This window comes from Chlorocebus sabaeus, chromosome 15, assembly GCF_047675955.1.
Source record: "Chlorocebus sabaeus isolate Y175 chromosome 15, mChlSab1.0.hap1, whole genome shotgun sequence".
Lineage (NCBI taxonomy): Eukaryota > Metazoa > Chordata > Mammalia > Primates > Cercopithecidae > Chlorocebus > Chlorocebus sabaeus.
The window spans coordinates 86499179-86515559 of record NC_132918.1 but is presented as its reverse complement, the minus strand read 5'-3'; the positions used below and the strand labels follow the sequence as shown (position 1 = coordinate 86515559).

Genomic DNA, 16381 nt, shown 5'->3' with positions numbered 1-16381 from the left:
CCTCCTCTTTCTGCAGGTGTCTTTTTTATATAATGATTTATTTTCCTTTGGGTGGGTACCCAATAGTGGGATTGATGATTTCATGATAGTTCTATTTTTAGTTCTTTGAGAAGTCTCCATCCTGTTTTCCATAGAGGTTGTACCAATTTACATTCCCACCAACAGTGTATAAGCATTTCCTTTTCTCCATATCCTCACCAACAGCTGTTTTTTGTTTTTTGACTTTTTAATAATAGCTATGCTGACTGGTGTGAGATGGTACTTCATTGAGGTTTGAACTTGCATTTCTCTGATGATTAGTGATGTTGAGCACTTTTTCATATGTCTGTTGGTCACTTGTATGTCTTCTTAGTGATTATATGCAATAAATTTGCAAATAAGTGCATTCTTTTGGTATTATTTGTTGATTTATTGTATATTTTGTACTTCCTTTTCTAACTAGATTTTAATTTCCTCAAGAATAAGAACCTGTCATGCTGTAGTAGCCCTGTAGAGCCTTTTACTGGGCTCACTGTAGTTAGAAAGTAAATAAATATTTCAGTATTAACTATTGACTGTTTCCTTCTATTGCCGTTTTCAAAGAGCATCATTTTAGTTTATATTAGTGAGTAATCATAGTGAAGGACACATAAGAAAGATAAAGATGCCACATATCAGCCCCAAGTCACTCTCTAACAATGCCCATTTCCATCATTGAGCAATGTGATAATTACTACTCTTCTAAAAGGGAGGTAAATTTAATTTCTTTTTTCTTCCATAAATCAAATTTAATTTCCTACTTTAATGTTCTAAGACATGCTTATAATTGTTTTCCTTTAACCTACTCTGTATTTCCAATAAAAACATGGTATGTTACTTAGAAAGAGAGTACTAAATGGGGAAGGAAGAGGCTTTTTTTTTAGCCTTTCATTACCACTGAATTTTACTGTGAAATTGCATGGAAATACTGCTCTCTCTGATCCTCAGTTTCCTATTGTATAAAATGAGGTAGTTTGATGTGTAATTTTTTCCAGTCTTAACAGCATAAAATTTAGTGATTTAGTCAAGTAAGTCATTGTGCTTAATGTCTGACTATAGCTTCTGAGAAGTCAAACGCACTGCAGAAGATAACAAAACATACGTATATATGTTGATGATTAGAAAAAACTAATTTAATAAAAGCACCAAATAAGTATGCAGCTTTATAATAAGTTATAGCAATCAATGACGTCTTCTCCCTTTTTTCCTGCAAACAAATCTAGTTTATCTTGGCAATAAGATGGATGTGGATAGACCTATGAACACTGTTGTAACTAATTCTGCTTCCAGCTACCTTGAGAGAATGCTGAGGTTAGCATGACAATAAGGTGAGCAATAAATTGCTTTTTGAATAGATGGATATATTTCACCTTCTATCATAAGACTGCCTAATAAGTGAGTTCCTTGAGCATAACTCAGCCTCTATAAAATGTTATGTAATCTTTGCATTTCATCACTTTAATTTAAATAATTCTCCATGTTTTACTTTTTTTACAGATAGCCAAGCTTTGTCATCACAATACCCTGCTAAAAAATCAGCCCTTCCTCTCAGATGGTTACATATTAGATGTGTCTTTGCTATAAACAGGAACACCTTGCATGTGTACTTTATGCCACCTTTCAAATGAGAAAGGAAAAGAGAATTTCTAGAATTTTCATCGTGCTGGATTCCTAGAAATTAGAGTGTGAATAATGGCCACTGAGTTTCATGTGCAATGTATTTATATTTTTAACGTACGTATAAATGTCTGAAAGTCTCACATTCATAAAATGTACCCATCCAGAAACTACTTTCATGCATTTCCAACTATTTAATGTGTAACAACAATAAAAAAATTAAAAATGGAAATTTCTCTAGTCTAATACCATCTGTTTATAAATTTGGTTGTGGGTAGCATTTCCTTTCAGCCTTTGCTCATGAGCAGACATAATTTATGAAGCTGAAGTCAGCAGAGAGATGTAATTTTACATTTGGCTTTTCTACATTGCATATTAGGAAACACTTTTTAATTCTGCCTCATAGTCATTACAGTGTGAAATGGCAGCTTAAAATTCCGTTTCTCATGCTCAAACTCAAGCCAAACGGTACTCTTTCACCATTTCTTGTATACGGGCCATGATTTTTTGACCTCAGAATCTTTGCATGTGTAGTTTCTAAGTCTCACAATCTAGGTCTACCTCCACATGTCCAAATTCTACTCATTTTTCAAGTTTAAGTTCTACAAGTAAGACTTCAGTGAATGTTTTCCTGATGGCCTTTTTTATACCCCATAAATAAATATAAATATTATTTATTAATTAGAAATAAGAGGGGCTGGGGGCAGTGGCTCATGCCTGTAATCCCAGCACTTTGGGAGGCCGAGGCGGGTGAATCACCCAGCCTGGCCAACATGGCGAAACCTCGTCTCTACTAAAAATACAAAAATTAGCCAGGCGTGGTGGTGGGTGCCTGAAATTCCAGCTTCTCAGGAGGCTGAGGCAGGAGATTCACTTGAACCCAGGAGGCGGAGGTTGCAGTGAGCCAAGATCGCACCATCGCACTCCAGCCTGGGCAACAGAGACAGACTCTGTCTCAAAAAGAAAAAAAAAAAGAAAAAGAAAACAAGGAAATAAGAGAAAGGAAGAAAGAGAATAAACCCAGTTTAAGTTCCCCATTTTTTGAAATTTTATTCTAGTGCTCTGCCTCTTCTACCATACTGATTACCACCCTTACATAAGTACAATCAATAAGTACTGAAAAAATCTAGATAATGACTTATAATAACAAAAATTAATTTATTTTTAAAATCCTCAACAATACCAATAGGTTTGTTAATAAATCCATAAGTTGTGTTGATTCACCTGGTAGTCAGGAAAAGGGAATTTGAACTGTCATATATTTATTACTTATTTGCTTCCATAAGTTGTGTTGATTCACCTGGTAGTCAGGAATAGGGAATTTGAACTGTCATCTCAGGATAAAATTCTGCCTAGGACAGTCTGGGCAATAAGGTTATTATTTTTCAGGACCATAACCTATAGCCTTCTCTGAGTGTTCTTGAAAGAAGTCAAAACACCAAAGATACATTTGACCCGAGAGTAGACCAAGCCAGATAACTGTATTAATGAGGTGAGTAAATATTACATTTATCACTGCTGCTTAGTAAACAAGGGGCAAAAAGGCTTGTCTGAGCTCCAGATTTTGGGGAGCAGGTATCCAAAGAAGAGTATTTCTAAAATTAGATTATTCTGTAGAAGAAAAGCCAGTAGTCCTATAACCCATTAGGTTTCACATGTGATTTTCACATCTCTCCAGTTCATTCTTACACCTAGTAAGAAAGAGGGGGTTTCTTATTCCCAATTTACAGATTAGAAAAAATGAGGCTCAGATCATCTTAGAGAGACTTGTGCAAGAGCTCTTCAAATATAGCTCTTCCTCTGACCAAAATCTCACACTTTTTCCCACAATGTAATATTGCTCTAGAAAAATGTCTTCATACAACTGCAAATTAAAGTGTTTACATTTATCAAGGATCTATATAAAATACTATATATATATATATATATATTTACACACAACATTTTGACTAGTGTTTTTTTCCTCTACTCTCTCTCTCCTAATTATGTACTCAGGGAAATCTCATGACATTCACCCCTTCTTCACATCTCGTCTTTCATATGACATCCACCCCTTCTTCCCATCTTCTAAACCAATTTTCTTTTTCTGGGGACAGTAAAATCTGTTGGGCACAACACCGTACAGTGGGTGCTATACTTTCTTCCAGGTGTGAATTGCTTTCAGCGAGAGCTATAGCTCTTTCTAGGCACTGCCACTTTTGCTTGGTTCACATCTGCTTCTTGAGAGCCTCATGTCCATTGCATAAAGTAGCTGTTTCTACTACATTCTGCCATGTTCCAGCCACCCTTGTACACTATGTTCACTAACTCCACCATCTCCACTAGACCCTGTAAGCCAGTACCACTGAATGTTTTTGTTCAAGTCCTGGAAAATTAACTGGATAGAGTTACGTAATTATTTCTCTTACCCTTTTTATATTTTATTCAGTTAGCAGTATATCAAATTATCAAAGCAATAATACCCTATGCCTCAACTAACCTACAGAAGTTTCACTGAAAATAATTGTCTTATTTATTACCTGTTTGCTTCCTGTTTTGGAGCCAGGAACAAGTTTATGAAAGACCTCTTTGCTGTGACAATTAAAACCTCATTGATCAAACAGTCCTCACTCATTCCTTATCTCTTCTCTTAGACATTTTCTCCAAACGCCTCAGTTTCCCAGGCAGATACCTGAAAGCCTTGCCCCCTCATGGTTTACATATGAATTGATATAAAACATGGCATTACAATGAACAATTAACAGGCTGTATTAAAGAGAATTCACTTGTTCTTGACTTGCAGAAAAGTCTCTTTAATGTGACTCAAACGTAATGTTTTAAGATTACATTTCCTTTTTTCTACAGATCAAATTTCACTACCTGGTTCTGCAGTGAATAATATTTGCCTTATCCTAATAATGTAAACACTGCTGAATTTTATTTTTTCAAGTTGTAAAAGCAAAGCACAAAAGTATAAATCTGGGCCGGGCACAGTGGCTCACGCCTGTAATCCCAGCACTTTAGGAGGCCGAGGCGGGTGGATCACCTGAGGTCAGGAGTTTGCGACCAGCCTGGAGAACACATAGTGAAATCCCGTCTCTACTAAAAAGTACAAAAATTAGCTGGGCATGGTGGCACATGCCTGTAGTCCCAGCTACTTGGGAAGCTGAGGCAGGAGAATCGCCTGAACCCAGGAGGCAGAGGTGGCAGTGAGCCTAGATCACGCCATTGCACTCCAGCCTAAGCAACAGAGCGAGACTCCACCTTTCAAAAGAAAGGTCTCAAATCTATAAACCATGGAAATGTTAAAATGTTTAAAATGAGAAAACTCTTATGAACCAGGAGACAGGAGAGAAGGAGAGATGGGGGTAAGGTTGTATTATGCAAGAGCAAACACTATATCTTTTGTTTTTGGAATCACCTACTACTGCTGAACACTGATGGATCAAGAAATTGAAAAAATTATGTTTATTTCTCAAACTTATGGGCAATGGAGTGAGTAGTTGTAGGTACCCACCAGAAAAACGCAAATCAGAGAAGGTAAAGTAAGTCACTTCTGGCAGTGAATCTGCAATGAGGAGGTGGAATAGGAGACTTACTTTTGATTTTATGCTCTGCCTGCCATCTTATGAGAATATTTTAGGGATTAAGTCCTTGGGTTTGCTTTAATAGACTTTAATAAACTTCTTTTTCATTTTCTTATGGAATTTACCTATTCTAGTGATACCCTTGAACTACAGGTTAAGGAGCAACAGCCTGTTGTAACACACAGCAGGGATCCCCAGAAGTTTCTCTCACTCCATGTCTCTGACAGGCAAGAAAGCAAGAAAGATCAGTCACTTGTTGCCATGATGATGCCTAAAGATCAGAAACTAAACCTTTCTTTTTTCTTTTTTCTTTTTCTTTTTTTTTTTTTTTTTTTAAGACTGAATCTCAGTCTCTCACCCAGGCTGGAGTGCAGTGGCGCAATCTCACCTCACTGCAACCTCTACCTCCCGGGTTCAAGCGATTCTCCTGCCTTAGCCTCCTGAGTAGCTGGGACCATAGGCGCCCATCACCACATCCAGCTAATTTTTGTATTTTTAGTAGAGACAGGGTTTCACCATGTTGGTCAGGCTGGTCTTGAACTCCTGACCTCAGGTGATCCACTATCTCCCAAAGTGCTGGGATTACAGGCATTGAGCCACTGTGCCCAGGCTAAACCCTTATCTTACCCTGACTTCTCTACCATCACCTCCTCTGCCTCATTACCCATGCTATTTGCCAGAGCCCAAAAGCAGGTCCAGTGACGGCCTCTTGTGATTCCCAAGCAGTACAGTTACTCAGTTAATTATAAACATGCTTTCATAAAATGCATAGCTAAATCCCACGCTCTCCACGAAAGAAAATTTTGTAATGCAGCTAAGTAGAAACATGACACAAACTTGATGAAGAAACATGGAAATCCCCATATGAAGAAAGAGTGCTGCCATCAGTCATTTTCTGGTGACTGGTGACTGCGCTGTCTGACAACTTACCTATGCACTGCTTCATCACTTGGGGGCATGCCATGCACCATTACAGCCCTTTGGGGCCACTATATTCATGTTAATAAAAAGTATACATAAGAACATTTGCTCTCTTCCAAAATTATAAGGCAAGTGTTTGTTAACTAACCAGTAGCCATACAATTTTTATATCGTAACATCTAGGAAGCCCTAAAAAAAAGGCATTTGTTGACAGAGAAACTATAAATACATGATCAAAAATGGTCAACTGAATCACCATAGAGATGAAGGGTTTTTTTCCTAAGATCACACAAAATGAGGAGGGAAAGAAAAGCTATGAGTCACTTGCGCATAAAACGTTTACCATCCTCTTTGAAGGTAGAACTATAAAAATATTTTTTCTGTATCCAAATTACAATCCATATGTGATGACTATTAAAAATAGGATATTTTGTGTATCACAAATACTGTCATCAGCTGTTTTTTTTTCAGTCTGTAATGAATGTTATTTTTCCTTGAGGAAGGAATTTTCTAAATTATCTGGATCATCTAAAGCTTATGAAGTGGCAAACTGTTCTTGTCCTTCATTGACTTACAGCCCGCCATGATTTTTTTTATATAACCATAAACACTAAATTTTGGTTGGCCTATATCGTGCATGATACTGATTCTAAGATAGCAAGGGATTAAGTGAATTTCAAAACTTCAGCTCACCAGAAGAAACCCAGAGATTATATCTACCCATATGTGTTTAAACTGCACAGTCATTAAAAAAAAAGAAATAAAAGGTACTGTAGCTCCAAGCCTGGATGTGATCCCTGATCATCTTTGACATTTTCAAAAACAGAAAATTATTTGGCTTTATTTTAAATGTCACCCCTGTGCAGGTGAGGAATGTATCATTTAAGAGAGTGCAGGAGGGAAGAAACTGTGCGGAGGCTCACTGTCTACGGGACGTTTAATAGACTCGACCACATTCTTGTGAAATAGAAATTGGGTATTTGCTGAATCATATAGAGGCAATGATCAAAAGGAAAGCTCTTACTTACTCTTCAGAAACAGTGGGGTGTAGAGGGAAGTTTCCTGGTTTAAGAGGTAGAATGTAGGATTTGAGTCTCAACTTCATCAGTCACTAGTTCTGAGTCTTTGGACAAGTCAACTACTCCCACAGGCCTCTGTTCCCACATCTGTAAAAGGAAAGTTAACACTAGCTCTTTGGTCACTTCAAAAGCCTTTTATTTCTCAGAAAGTCATGAATACCTTATTCTCAGTCTCCCCATTTGTAAAATAGGGCAAAAATTTCATGCTCTGATAATCTCTTAAGCTGTGAGAATATAGATGTGAACCCACTTTGAAAATAAAAAGCTACCAACTTTAAGATGTTAGTTTTATTTATTCATATATTTCAAAACAATAATATATTGGGAAAGATTATTGCCTCTATTTTTCTGAAATATTTATCATTTTATGCTAACCAAGTAATAAATTAAGAAATTTGGCTATACCCTAATATGTTTGAATTGGTTGGGCTATTTCTTATTTATTCACTCTATGGACATCTTATCTTTTTTTTTCTGGACAAGAGCATGAATAGGTGAGTCTTTGGACCAGTCATCCTCTAAGTCTATATTGAAAGCCTGCAGTACAGCCAATGATATAAAGGGAAAATGGCCAGATACAATTATGGTCGTCAGAGTCAGTACTTTTTCTTTTTCCTTTGGAGCAGTATCATACTATTGTCATCTGAGAAATGCGGTGACATTTCACCTCCAGAGGAAAGAAGCCTCACAGCAATTCTGAAGCAGTTTCATGCTTTCTTATGTAGAGCTCTTCTTTGTACTGTCCTTCTTCCATTGTTTATGGTTATAAATTTGGGACTACCTAAAAGGACTTCTAGACTGACTATTCTTTGTGAAGATATCTCCCCTGTCATTCCTTTAGCTGCACAAAATCCTTCCCTACAGTCTCTACTGCTACCCTTATCAAACTGAATTTATCACTATTCACTGTCTTGCCCTTTACTTTCCTACTTCTGCTCATGCTGTTCCTCCACTTGGGCATCCTTTCCCCTAGTCGAGAGTGGCAAATTCTCCATCCTTCAAAGTCTATTGAAATGCCAACTACTGATACAGAGTTGCTTGACGTTCTTGAAGGCTTGAATGTTTCCATCCCCTGAAATCCCCTAGCCTTATTTCCATATCTCATTCAAGACACTTATCACATGTGCTCTTATTGTTTATCTACCACTCTTCTCTGCCCTTTTGGATCAAAGTCCTTTGAGTGGGGGGATGTGAATTATTTCACCTTTATTTCTCTCAATATACTGGTGATATAGATATTTCATATATAACAAGGTTAAGTGACATGTGCATGTAAAACGGAGACAGAACCAAGGCTAAAGCAACATCTAGCTCAGCCATCAGCTCACTATCCCGGAGGGGTGAAAGTAGGGGCATCACACGACGTTCATCAGCTCTCTCAGACAGACGGGTTTCGTTCATCTTTTCTAAGCCCTGGATGGCTGCCATCCCTGCCCAGTAGCTGTAGGAGTGGCTGGTGAAGACTTCTACCAGTTGCTTCCCATTAGCCTTGTCTACCTCCATCTGGGGGACTGTCTGTAGCTCCTTTCCCAGGGAGATTGTTCTGATCAGAGACTTGAACTTGCTCAACTCATCCTGGCTGAGTTGCTCCAGAAGAGCCTTCAGGTTGAAGTCCAGCTGTGCAGAAGATGCCATCTTGTCCTGCGTGGGGAGCTCTCCCAATGCCTGGCCCTACCCGCTGGTTCTTACATCTTTTCATATACTAATAAGCATATATTTTTATATCTTTTTAGGAGAAATAGCAATTCAGATTTTTGCTCATTTTAAAAACGAGTTAATTGTCTTTTTATTGCTGAGTTGTAAGAGTTCTTTATATAGTCTAGAGACAGGGCCTTCATTAGATATGCGATATGCAAATCATTGCTCCCATTCTGTGAGTTGTCTTATCAGTTTAATGATAGTGTCCTTTAAGGCACAAATGTTTTTCATTTTGATGTAACCAAATTTATCTATTTTTCTCTTGTTGCTTATGCTTTTGATGTCATGTCTAAGAATCTTTTGCCAAGTCTCAGGTCATAAAGATTACCCCTATCATTTACTGTAAGAATACTACAACTTTAACTCTTACATTTGGGTCTTTGATATATTTTGAGTTAATTTTTGTATATGGCATGTAGTAGAGGTCCAGATTTATTCTTCTGCATGTAGAAATCTACTTGTCTAAGCACCACTTGTTGCAAAGTCTATTCTTATCCCATTGCATGGTCTTGAAACCCTTGTTGAAAGTCAGTTGACCACAGATATACGGGCTTATTTTTGGACTCTCAGTTCTGTTTTATTGAGCGATGTGTCTGTCCTTGTGCCAGTACCATACTATCTTAATTACCATTGCTTTGTATTAAGTCATGAAATAAGGAAAGGTGAATTGTCATTGTTTGCTCTTAGTTTTCAAGATCATCTTGGCTGTACTGGGTCTATGCGATACTACTTGAATTTTCTAACTAGTTTGCCCATTTCTACAGAAAGTAAGCTGAGATTCTGACAGGGATTGTATTGAATATGTAGATCAGTTTGGGGAGTAGTGCCATCTTAACAACGTAAATTAAGTCTTCCAATCTATAAACATGAGACGCTTTCCACTTGTTTAGATCTTTAATTTCTCTCAATAATGTCTTGTAATTTTCAGAGTCTAAGGTTTACTTCTTTGTTAAAATTTATTTCTAGGTATTTTATTCTTTTTGATATGATTCTAAATTGAATTGCTTTAATTTCAGTTTTGGATTGTTCATTACAAGTGTGTAGAAGTAAAATTCATTTTTATATATGATCTTTTATCCTGAAACCTGGATGAATTAATTTAGTAGTTCTAACAGGTTTAAAGTGAATTTTTTAGGATTTCCTATATACAAAATTATGTTATCTGCTAATACAGATAGTTTCACTTCCATTACAATCCAGTTGCCTTTCTTGTCTTGTCTAGTTGCTAAGGCTAGCACCACTAATGTAATGCTGTATGGTCATGCTAAGAGCAGATAGCATTGAGGTGGTCCTGATTTTAGGACAAAGCATTCATTTTGCCATTAAATATAATTTTGGCTATGAGTTTTCATAGATGACTTTTATCAGATTGAGGAAGCTCCCTTCTATTTTCCAGTTGGTAGCATCTTTATCATGAAAGGAAGTTGGGTTTTGTCAAATGCTTTTTCTGTGTTTATTGAGATAATCATGTAATTTTTGTTTTTATTCTATTGATACGATGAATTATATTAATTGATTTTCATATGTTCAAACCAACCTTGCCATCCTGGGATAAATCCCACTTGTTCACTGTGTACAATTCTTTCTATAGGTCACTGTATTCAATTTGCTTGTATTTTCTGGAGTGCATGTTTCAGGTTGAGTATAAATTTATATGAACCCTTGAGAAGGCAGTCCTGAAAAATGTAAACTACAAGAGCATTTGGTCTTTGACCTGGCTTTTCCACCTCTAGTATTTGTCTTACAGGTATGTCTGCTGGCATAGCATTATTTCTAAGAACAAAATAGTCACTTAATGTCCTCAATAGATTCTTGGAAACTGCAACTTTGAATGAAATGATGTATAACAAAAACAATTTTATCACAGGCTAACTCATACAAGCAAGAGTTAAATTCCTACGGCATGCTGGTCACAAAAACATCACCAAAGTTCTAAACAAAAACCCAAACACTTCTAATATTAAACACAGAAATAAATGTGAGCTCTACATGTATTTTTAAGAGATTAATAAAAACAAGTAAGAGAATTTTTTATCCACTTATTCCAATTCAGGGTTGTGAGTGGCCTGAGCTTATTATGTGGCAGCTCAGGGTGCCAGGTGGAAAGAAATCTTGGACAGGACGCCATCCTATCACAGGGTACACTCACCCAGACTGCGAGTATTTAGACACACTAATTAACCTAACATCTTTGGGATGTGGGAGGAAAGTAGAGTACAGAGAAAATCCATGCAGACATGGGTAGAGCATGCCAGCATGCAAACTCCAGACAGACAGTGGCCACTGTTTGGAATATTTTTTTTTCTCACCAATGTTAAACAAAATGATGTTGAAAAAAATGTTATTTAAGGATCTGTTGTATCTGTTGTATTTAGCAAGAGGATAAATAGAGGATGAAGGGTGGCTTAAATAGTGATACATAAAAAGGTCCATGATATATTCAGTTAAAAAAAAAAAAAAAAAGGCACACGCTGGCCAGGCACGGTGGCTCATGTCTGTGATCCCAGCACTTTGGGAGGCCAAGGTGGGCACATCACCTGAGGTCGGGAGTTCGAGACCAGCCTGACCAACATGCAGAAACCCCATCTCTACTAAAAACACAAAATTAGCCGGGCATATGGCACATGCCTGTAATCCCAGCTAATCGGAGGCTGAGGCAGGAGAATCGTTTGAACCTGGGAGATGGAGGTTGCAGTGAGCCAAGATTGCACCACTGCACTCCAGCCTGGGCAACAAGAGCAAAACTCCATCTCAAGAAAAAATAAAATAAAATACAAGGCACATGTAACTCCTGTGAGAGAAATGGGAGGTGGAATATAAATTATATTTGTTTGAATTTTCATAAGGAAACTCTGGAAAGATATTTTAAAAATCAGCAAAAGTGGAAATTAGTACAGAACATGGTAGATACAGATGGGAATGGAAGGGAGGTATTCACAGTGCTTCTTTGATAGTCATACATTTTGAACCACACAAATGTATTACTTGCATTAATTAATTCATATTTCAAAAACAATCAAAACATAGAATTTCTACTAAGATAAAATCATTGGGCAGGAAGTAGCTCTTGGTATCATCAAGTTCAAATCTTTTTTTGGTGGAGAGGCAAGTCTCACTCTGTTGCCCAGGATAGAGTGCAGTGGCTCGATCTCAGCTCACTGCAAACTCCGCCTCCCAGATTCAAGCGATTCTCCTGCTTTGGCCTCCCAAGTTTCTGGGATTACAGGCGCCTGCCACCACACCTGGCTAATTTTTTTGCATTTTTAGTAGAGACAGGGTTTAACCATGTTGATTAGACTGGTCTCGAACTCCTGATGTCAGGTGATCCACCCGTCTCAGCCTCCCAAAGTCCTGGGATTACAGGCGTGGGCCACCGTGCCTGGCCAAGTTCAAATCTTTGAATTGAATCTTTGAATTGAGAAACAAAGGTCAAGTCAGGAAAGAGGATTTGCCCCAGGATACATGGCAAGTTCTTGGCAAAATTGGGATAAATATTCACATGCTCCAATTCAAAATCAGGTCTCTGCCCACTTCTGCATTCTTTTCATGTTAGGAAATCCTGAATTTGGCTTTTACTGTGTATTATGGGAAGGGAGCATCATGCTTAAAACTAATACACTCAGAGTCCTTTCTTCCCAGTGGTGCCCTGGGTCATACGGAATATGTGTCCTACTTGGTAGCAGCCTCCACATTATCCTAATGAAGACGTGGCAGTTCTACATGCCAGAAACCCTTTATTAAAAATTCACAGAAGTAGGCCACACATGTCCACATTCTGCAATGTTTTCTTCTTGCAATCACTTTAATGTTTTTCTCTCTTCTATGAGCATTTCTTTAGAAATACTCTCTGTGCATCTGTCCACCTTGATGGTACCACGAGCACTATAATGTGATTTATATGGTCAGTAACTCTGCAAAAATAGTCTATTGCTCTAGAGATAATGGGGATGGTGTCTAAGTTACTGATTACTAAATCAGAGATAACTGTAGAGAACAAGACTTCATTCAAGCAAGTTAAAGTACTTTTTACATAAGTTTCTTAATACATTGGCCATAGATCCTTCCCAAAATGTATTAAATGGGCATAATTTTTATGCCTAGTCTCTCTTTGTGAATCTCCCCTCCCACCCATTCTCAGTCACCAAGTTTCAAAAATTACTTGCTGACTCCACCAGCTATTGTATTTGGACATGTGATTCAGATGTGACCAAAGAGAATATTCTACCCCCCTAATCAAAGCGTTTGGATCAGAGATAGGCACACAACTCAGGCTGGGACAATGAAAACGCATGGAACTTTGCTGGCACTATCAGGAAAAGCCTCACTTTCTGTTGGGTTTACTAAACTGAATGAGTATAAGTCTAGAGCTTCCAGTAGTCAACTCTGCTCCCACACCCAAACAGACCAAATGAAAATCAACAGAAGTCAAAGTCCAGGAGAAAGGCTGTCAAAGACATCTAGTTATACCTAAAATTTCATCCCCTGGTTCCCAGTTCTAAGGAAAAAAAAATAGTAGTGTTCTCTTTTTGGTGGCTATTTAGGTTAGATTTGAGTTATTATTAATTATGAGATGTTGGTATATTTTCTTATCTATAATGCTCTCCCAATTATATAGTGTATTTTTTATTCTATCCAATATAATATCCACGAAAATTGCAAGTTTATATTAAGTAAGCAGATGTTTAGCATGGTATGTTCCCTACTTTAATCTTAAATTCTCTGAAGCACTTAGAAGTTTTTCAAGAGATGAATAGTATTCTACAGGAAAAAAAAAGTAAGCACTGGAAATAACAATGCTTATAATACTTCCCACAAGTTATAAAGCACTATCGTAATGCTACCTTCACCCTCTTGCCTCCATAACAAGCTTTTCAGGTGGACAGTGTGTTATAATTTCATTTCGAAAATGAACAAAGCAAAGTTTCAAAAACCATAATTTATCAAAAATCACAGAGCTAAAGAAAGAAGGAATTGAATACAATCATCTCACATTTTTTTTTTTGTGTTTCCATTATGCCACATTGACTGAGATAAGGACAAACAAAATGTGACTGTTAAACTGAAGCATTTAATCTAAATTGTAACTTTTCATTTTCACTTAGGTTTATGAAATCATATGGATTTCCCCTTTTACCTTAATCTTTCTGTTCCACTTTCCCTCTACCAGTCCCGTCCAGAAAAATCTGTGCTCACATTATACAGAGATGCTGATTTTGCTCACGAATTTAAAAATATAATTTTCAAAACGTATTATTTATAAAGAGTACAAGAGAAAACTTTTTGTTCATAAAAAATAAGTAAACAACCCTTACAGAGGTGCCTGAGGCCCTTACTAATTTAATTTGATTTGACTAAAAAGAATTGCAGTGTTGATATACTTGTAAGCCCTGAGAAATTACGCAAGACTGTGCTGGATAAAGATGAGGAAAGTTATAAACAAGAATAAGGCAGAGCCTTACATTGGAGAGGAAAAGGGGGACAGCATAGTGGGTAGGGGGATATGGTGTATTTCTCTGGATTTGGGATTGCAAACCACACATTTTTTTTACAGAAAAAAATCAGCTTTGCTGAAAACATATCTGAGCTGGGAGTCAGGGTTGGAAGATGTCCAACCAACAGCAAGATTCAGGGACTACTCATGCAGACCACACTGTTTCTGCCAAAGGAGACAGGTACTGAAGCTGCACTGTGAGCTGGATGCCAAAATTTCTAACATCACTCTCCCCAAAAGCCATATTCCTCAGCCATCAGGCTTACCTGATCTAGTTTGCATGAGGGTGATTACTTCCTCAAATTCTCTCTTGTGAATCAAAGTTTTCTAAGGATGTTTCTGGTTGGGAATATCCAGGTCGCATGCCTCTATCCCTGCTCCAAAAAAGGCTGGGAGGACACATTTCTGGATTCTGCATTGAGAATAGGGACACAATAAAATTGAGGGAAATCTTCAAACATAGAAAAGACATTAAAAAGCTTCTGACATTGTCTAAGCTTACACATGCTTACCAGATGCATTAGAGGAAATACAAAGGAGTATGAAGGTTTTTATTAGGAATATTACTTTTTTAAGTAGTGAAGAGTCTTCTGATGGAAGCAGCAGCAGAGAGAGTTGGAGATAATGGCTTTTGAGAAAGACTATTTTAAGCAGACATCAGGCAGAAAAGGCATACTCCAAGCTCCCCATTATTCTCATCCTCCACAATAGGTTCACACTTCCCTCAGCTCTCTACTTCATGGGTAGTGCAGATTAACTGTTATAATTATGCAGTAAATATGATTTTGGAAGCTTTCAAGTCAATTTTATAGAAAAAAGTAATAGTAAAATACTAAATTGTTCTACCATGGCCTCAAACATCAAACTCACAGACATCCATCTCTCAATTGAATCCAATTATACTGAAATCATTTCAAATATACAGAACAAAACTTCGAAAATGTAAGATAAACATCTAAAAATGATGAGGCAAGTGATGCCTGTTCAAATTCAACCTTTTGAAGAGATTCCCCCAAAGTGCTGAATAATTATAACCCTGAGCTGGCATAAAGCTGGTTCTAAAGGAAGTCTTTTACTCCTGCTTTAAACGTATGACAAGCAGAGCATCCTTCCACCAAAGGAGGATCATGTTCCCTAATTAGAATGTCCGCCAGGGAGGTATATGATACCACGCCATGGGACACAATCCCTGGACAGCACTCACACACTCCAGCCTGTGCCTTCACAAGGAAATAACAAACGTCCAGGGGACTGTTCACCCAGGCAGCTCCCAGTGTGTACTAAACTTTTTCCATTTTCATTTAAGAAAGACAATAGGAAAATAGTCTTTACTCCTGCTTTCTAGATGTCAAACATCATCTATACAATTATTTTATAAAATTTATTCCATTAAAAATACTACCAGGTATTATCATTTACAGTGGAATACTATGTAGGTTATGATTACATCTGTAGAGAAATGCATGATACTAAATACTTTTAATATGATATCAGTTATATTTCTGAATGCATGAAAAAAGAATCTGGAAGGATATGCCAAATTTTAACAATGGTGAGCTTTAGGTGTTTAGATTTTATTTTGGTTTTAGTTTTTAATTCAACGTTTACTTTCTGTTCATTTATACCTTTCTCCATGTTTTAAATAATCTATAAAGCGTATAAATACAAAGCAATTATAATCAGAAAAATAATAATGAAGACATTAGATTGTCAAAGTCACAATTACTGCAGTGCAATGTAACATGTGTGATAACTTATTCATATCTTGAATATAAAAAAATCCAAAGAAAATTATTTTCTAAATAATAATTATTAAATTAACCACTCGGGATGTTGAACTTTCTAAACCGAACTCCTTCCTTATTGAAAAAGAAATAGCAGGAAAAATAAGTACTGGTTAACTTCATCTCAGTTACTCAAATCAACATCATGAACATCTACTATAGATACCCAGGGGCCTAACATTGTTTACTTCAACACTTAATGACCTT

General features: G+C 37.1%; 1 protein-coding gene and 1 non-coding gene across 2 annotated transcripts in view; both read right to left on the bottom strand.

The window, feature by feature from the left end:
• Nucleotides 1-7034: 7034 nt before the first annotated feature.
• LOC103241913 (uncharacterized) overlaps nucleotides 7035-16381 on the bottom strand; it is a 39032-nt gene continuing 29685 nt past the window's right edge. The window contains exons 3-4 of the transcript XR_012095615.1: nucleotides 14657-14802; nucleotides 7035-7288 (exon numbers count right to left, since the gene is read on the bottom strand). This is a non-coding gene — a transcript (uncharacterized protein). The remainder of the gene's footprint in view (nucleotides 7289-14656; nucleotides 14803-16381) is intronic.
• Nucleotides 8417-8836, bottom strand: PYDC2 (pyrin domain containing 2). The gene has a single exon (XM_073023822.1). It carries the CDS (start codon nucleotides 8834-8836, stop codon nucleotides 8417-8419), a length of 420 nt encoding a protein of 139 aa, XP_072879923.1.

Bases quoted from the DNA above. Each gene is read 5' to 3' on its own strand.
- PYDC2 (XM_073023822.1), bottom strand. From the start codon at position 8,836: ATGGCATCTTCTGCACAGCTGGACTTCAACCTGAAGGCTCTTCTGGAG.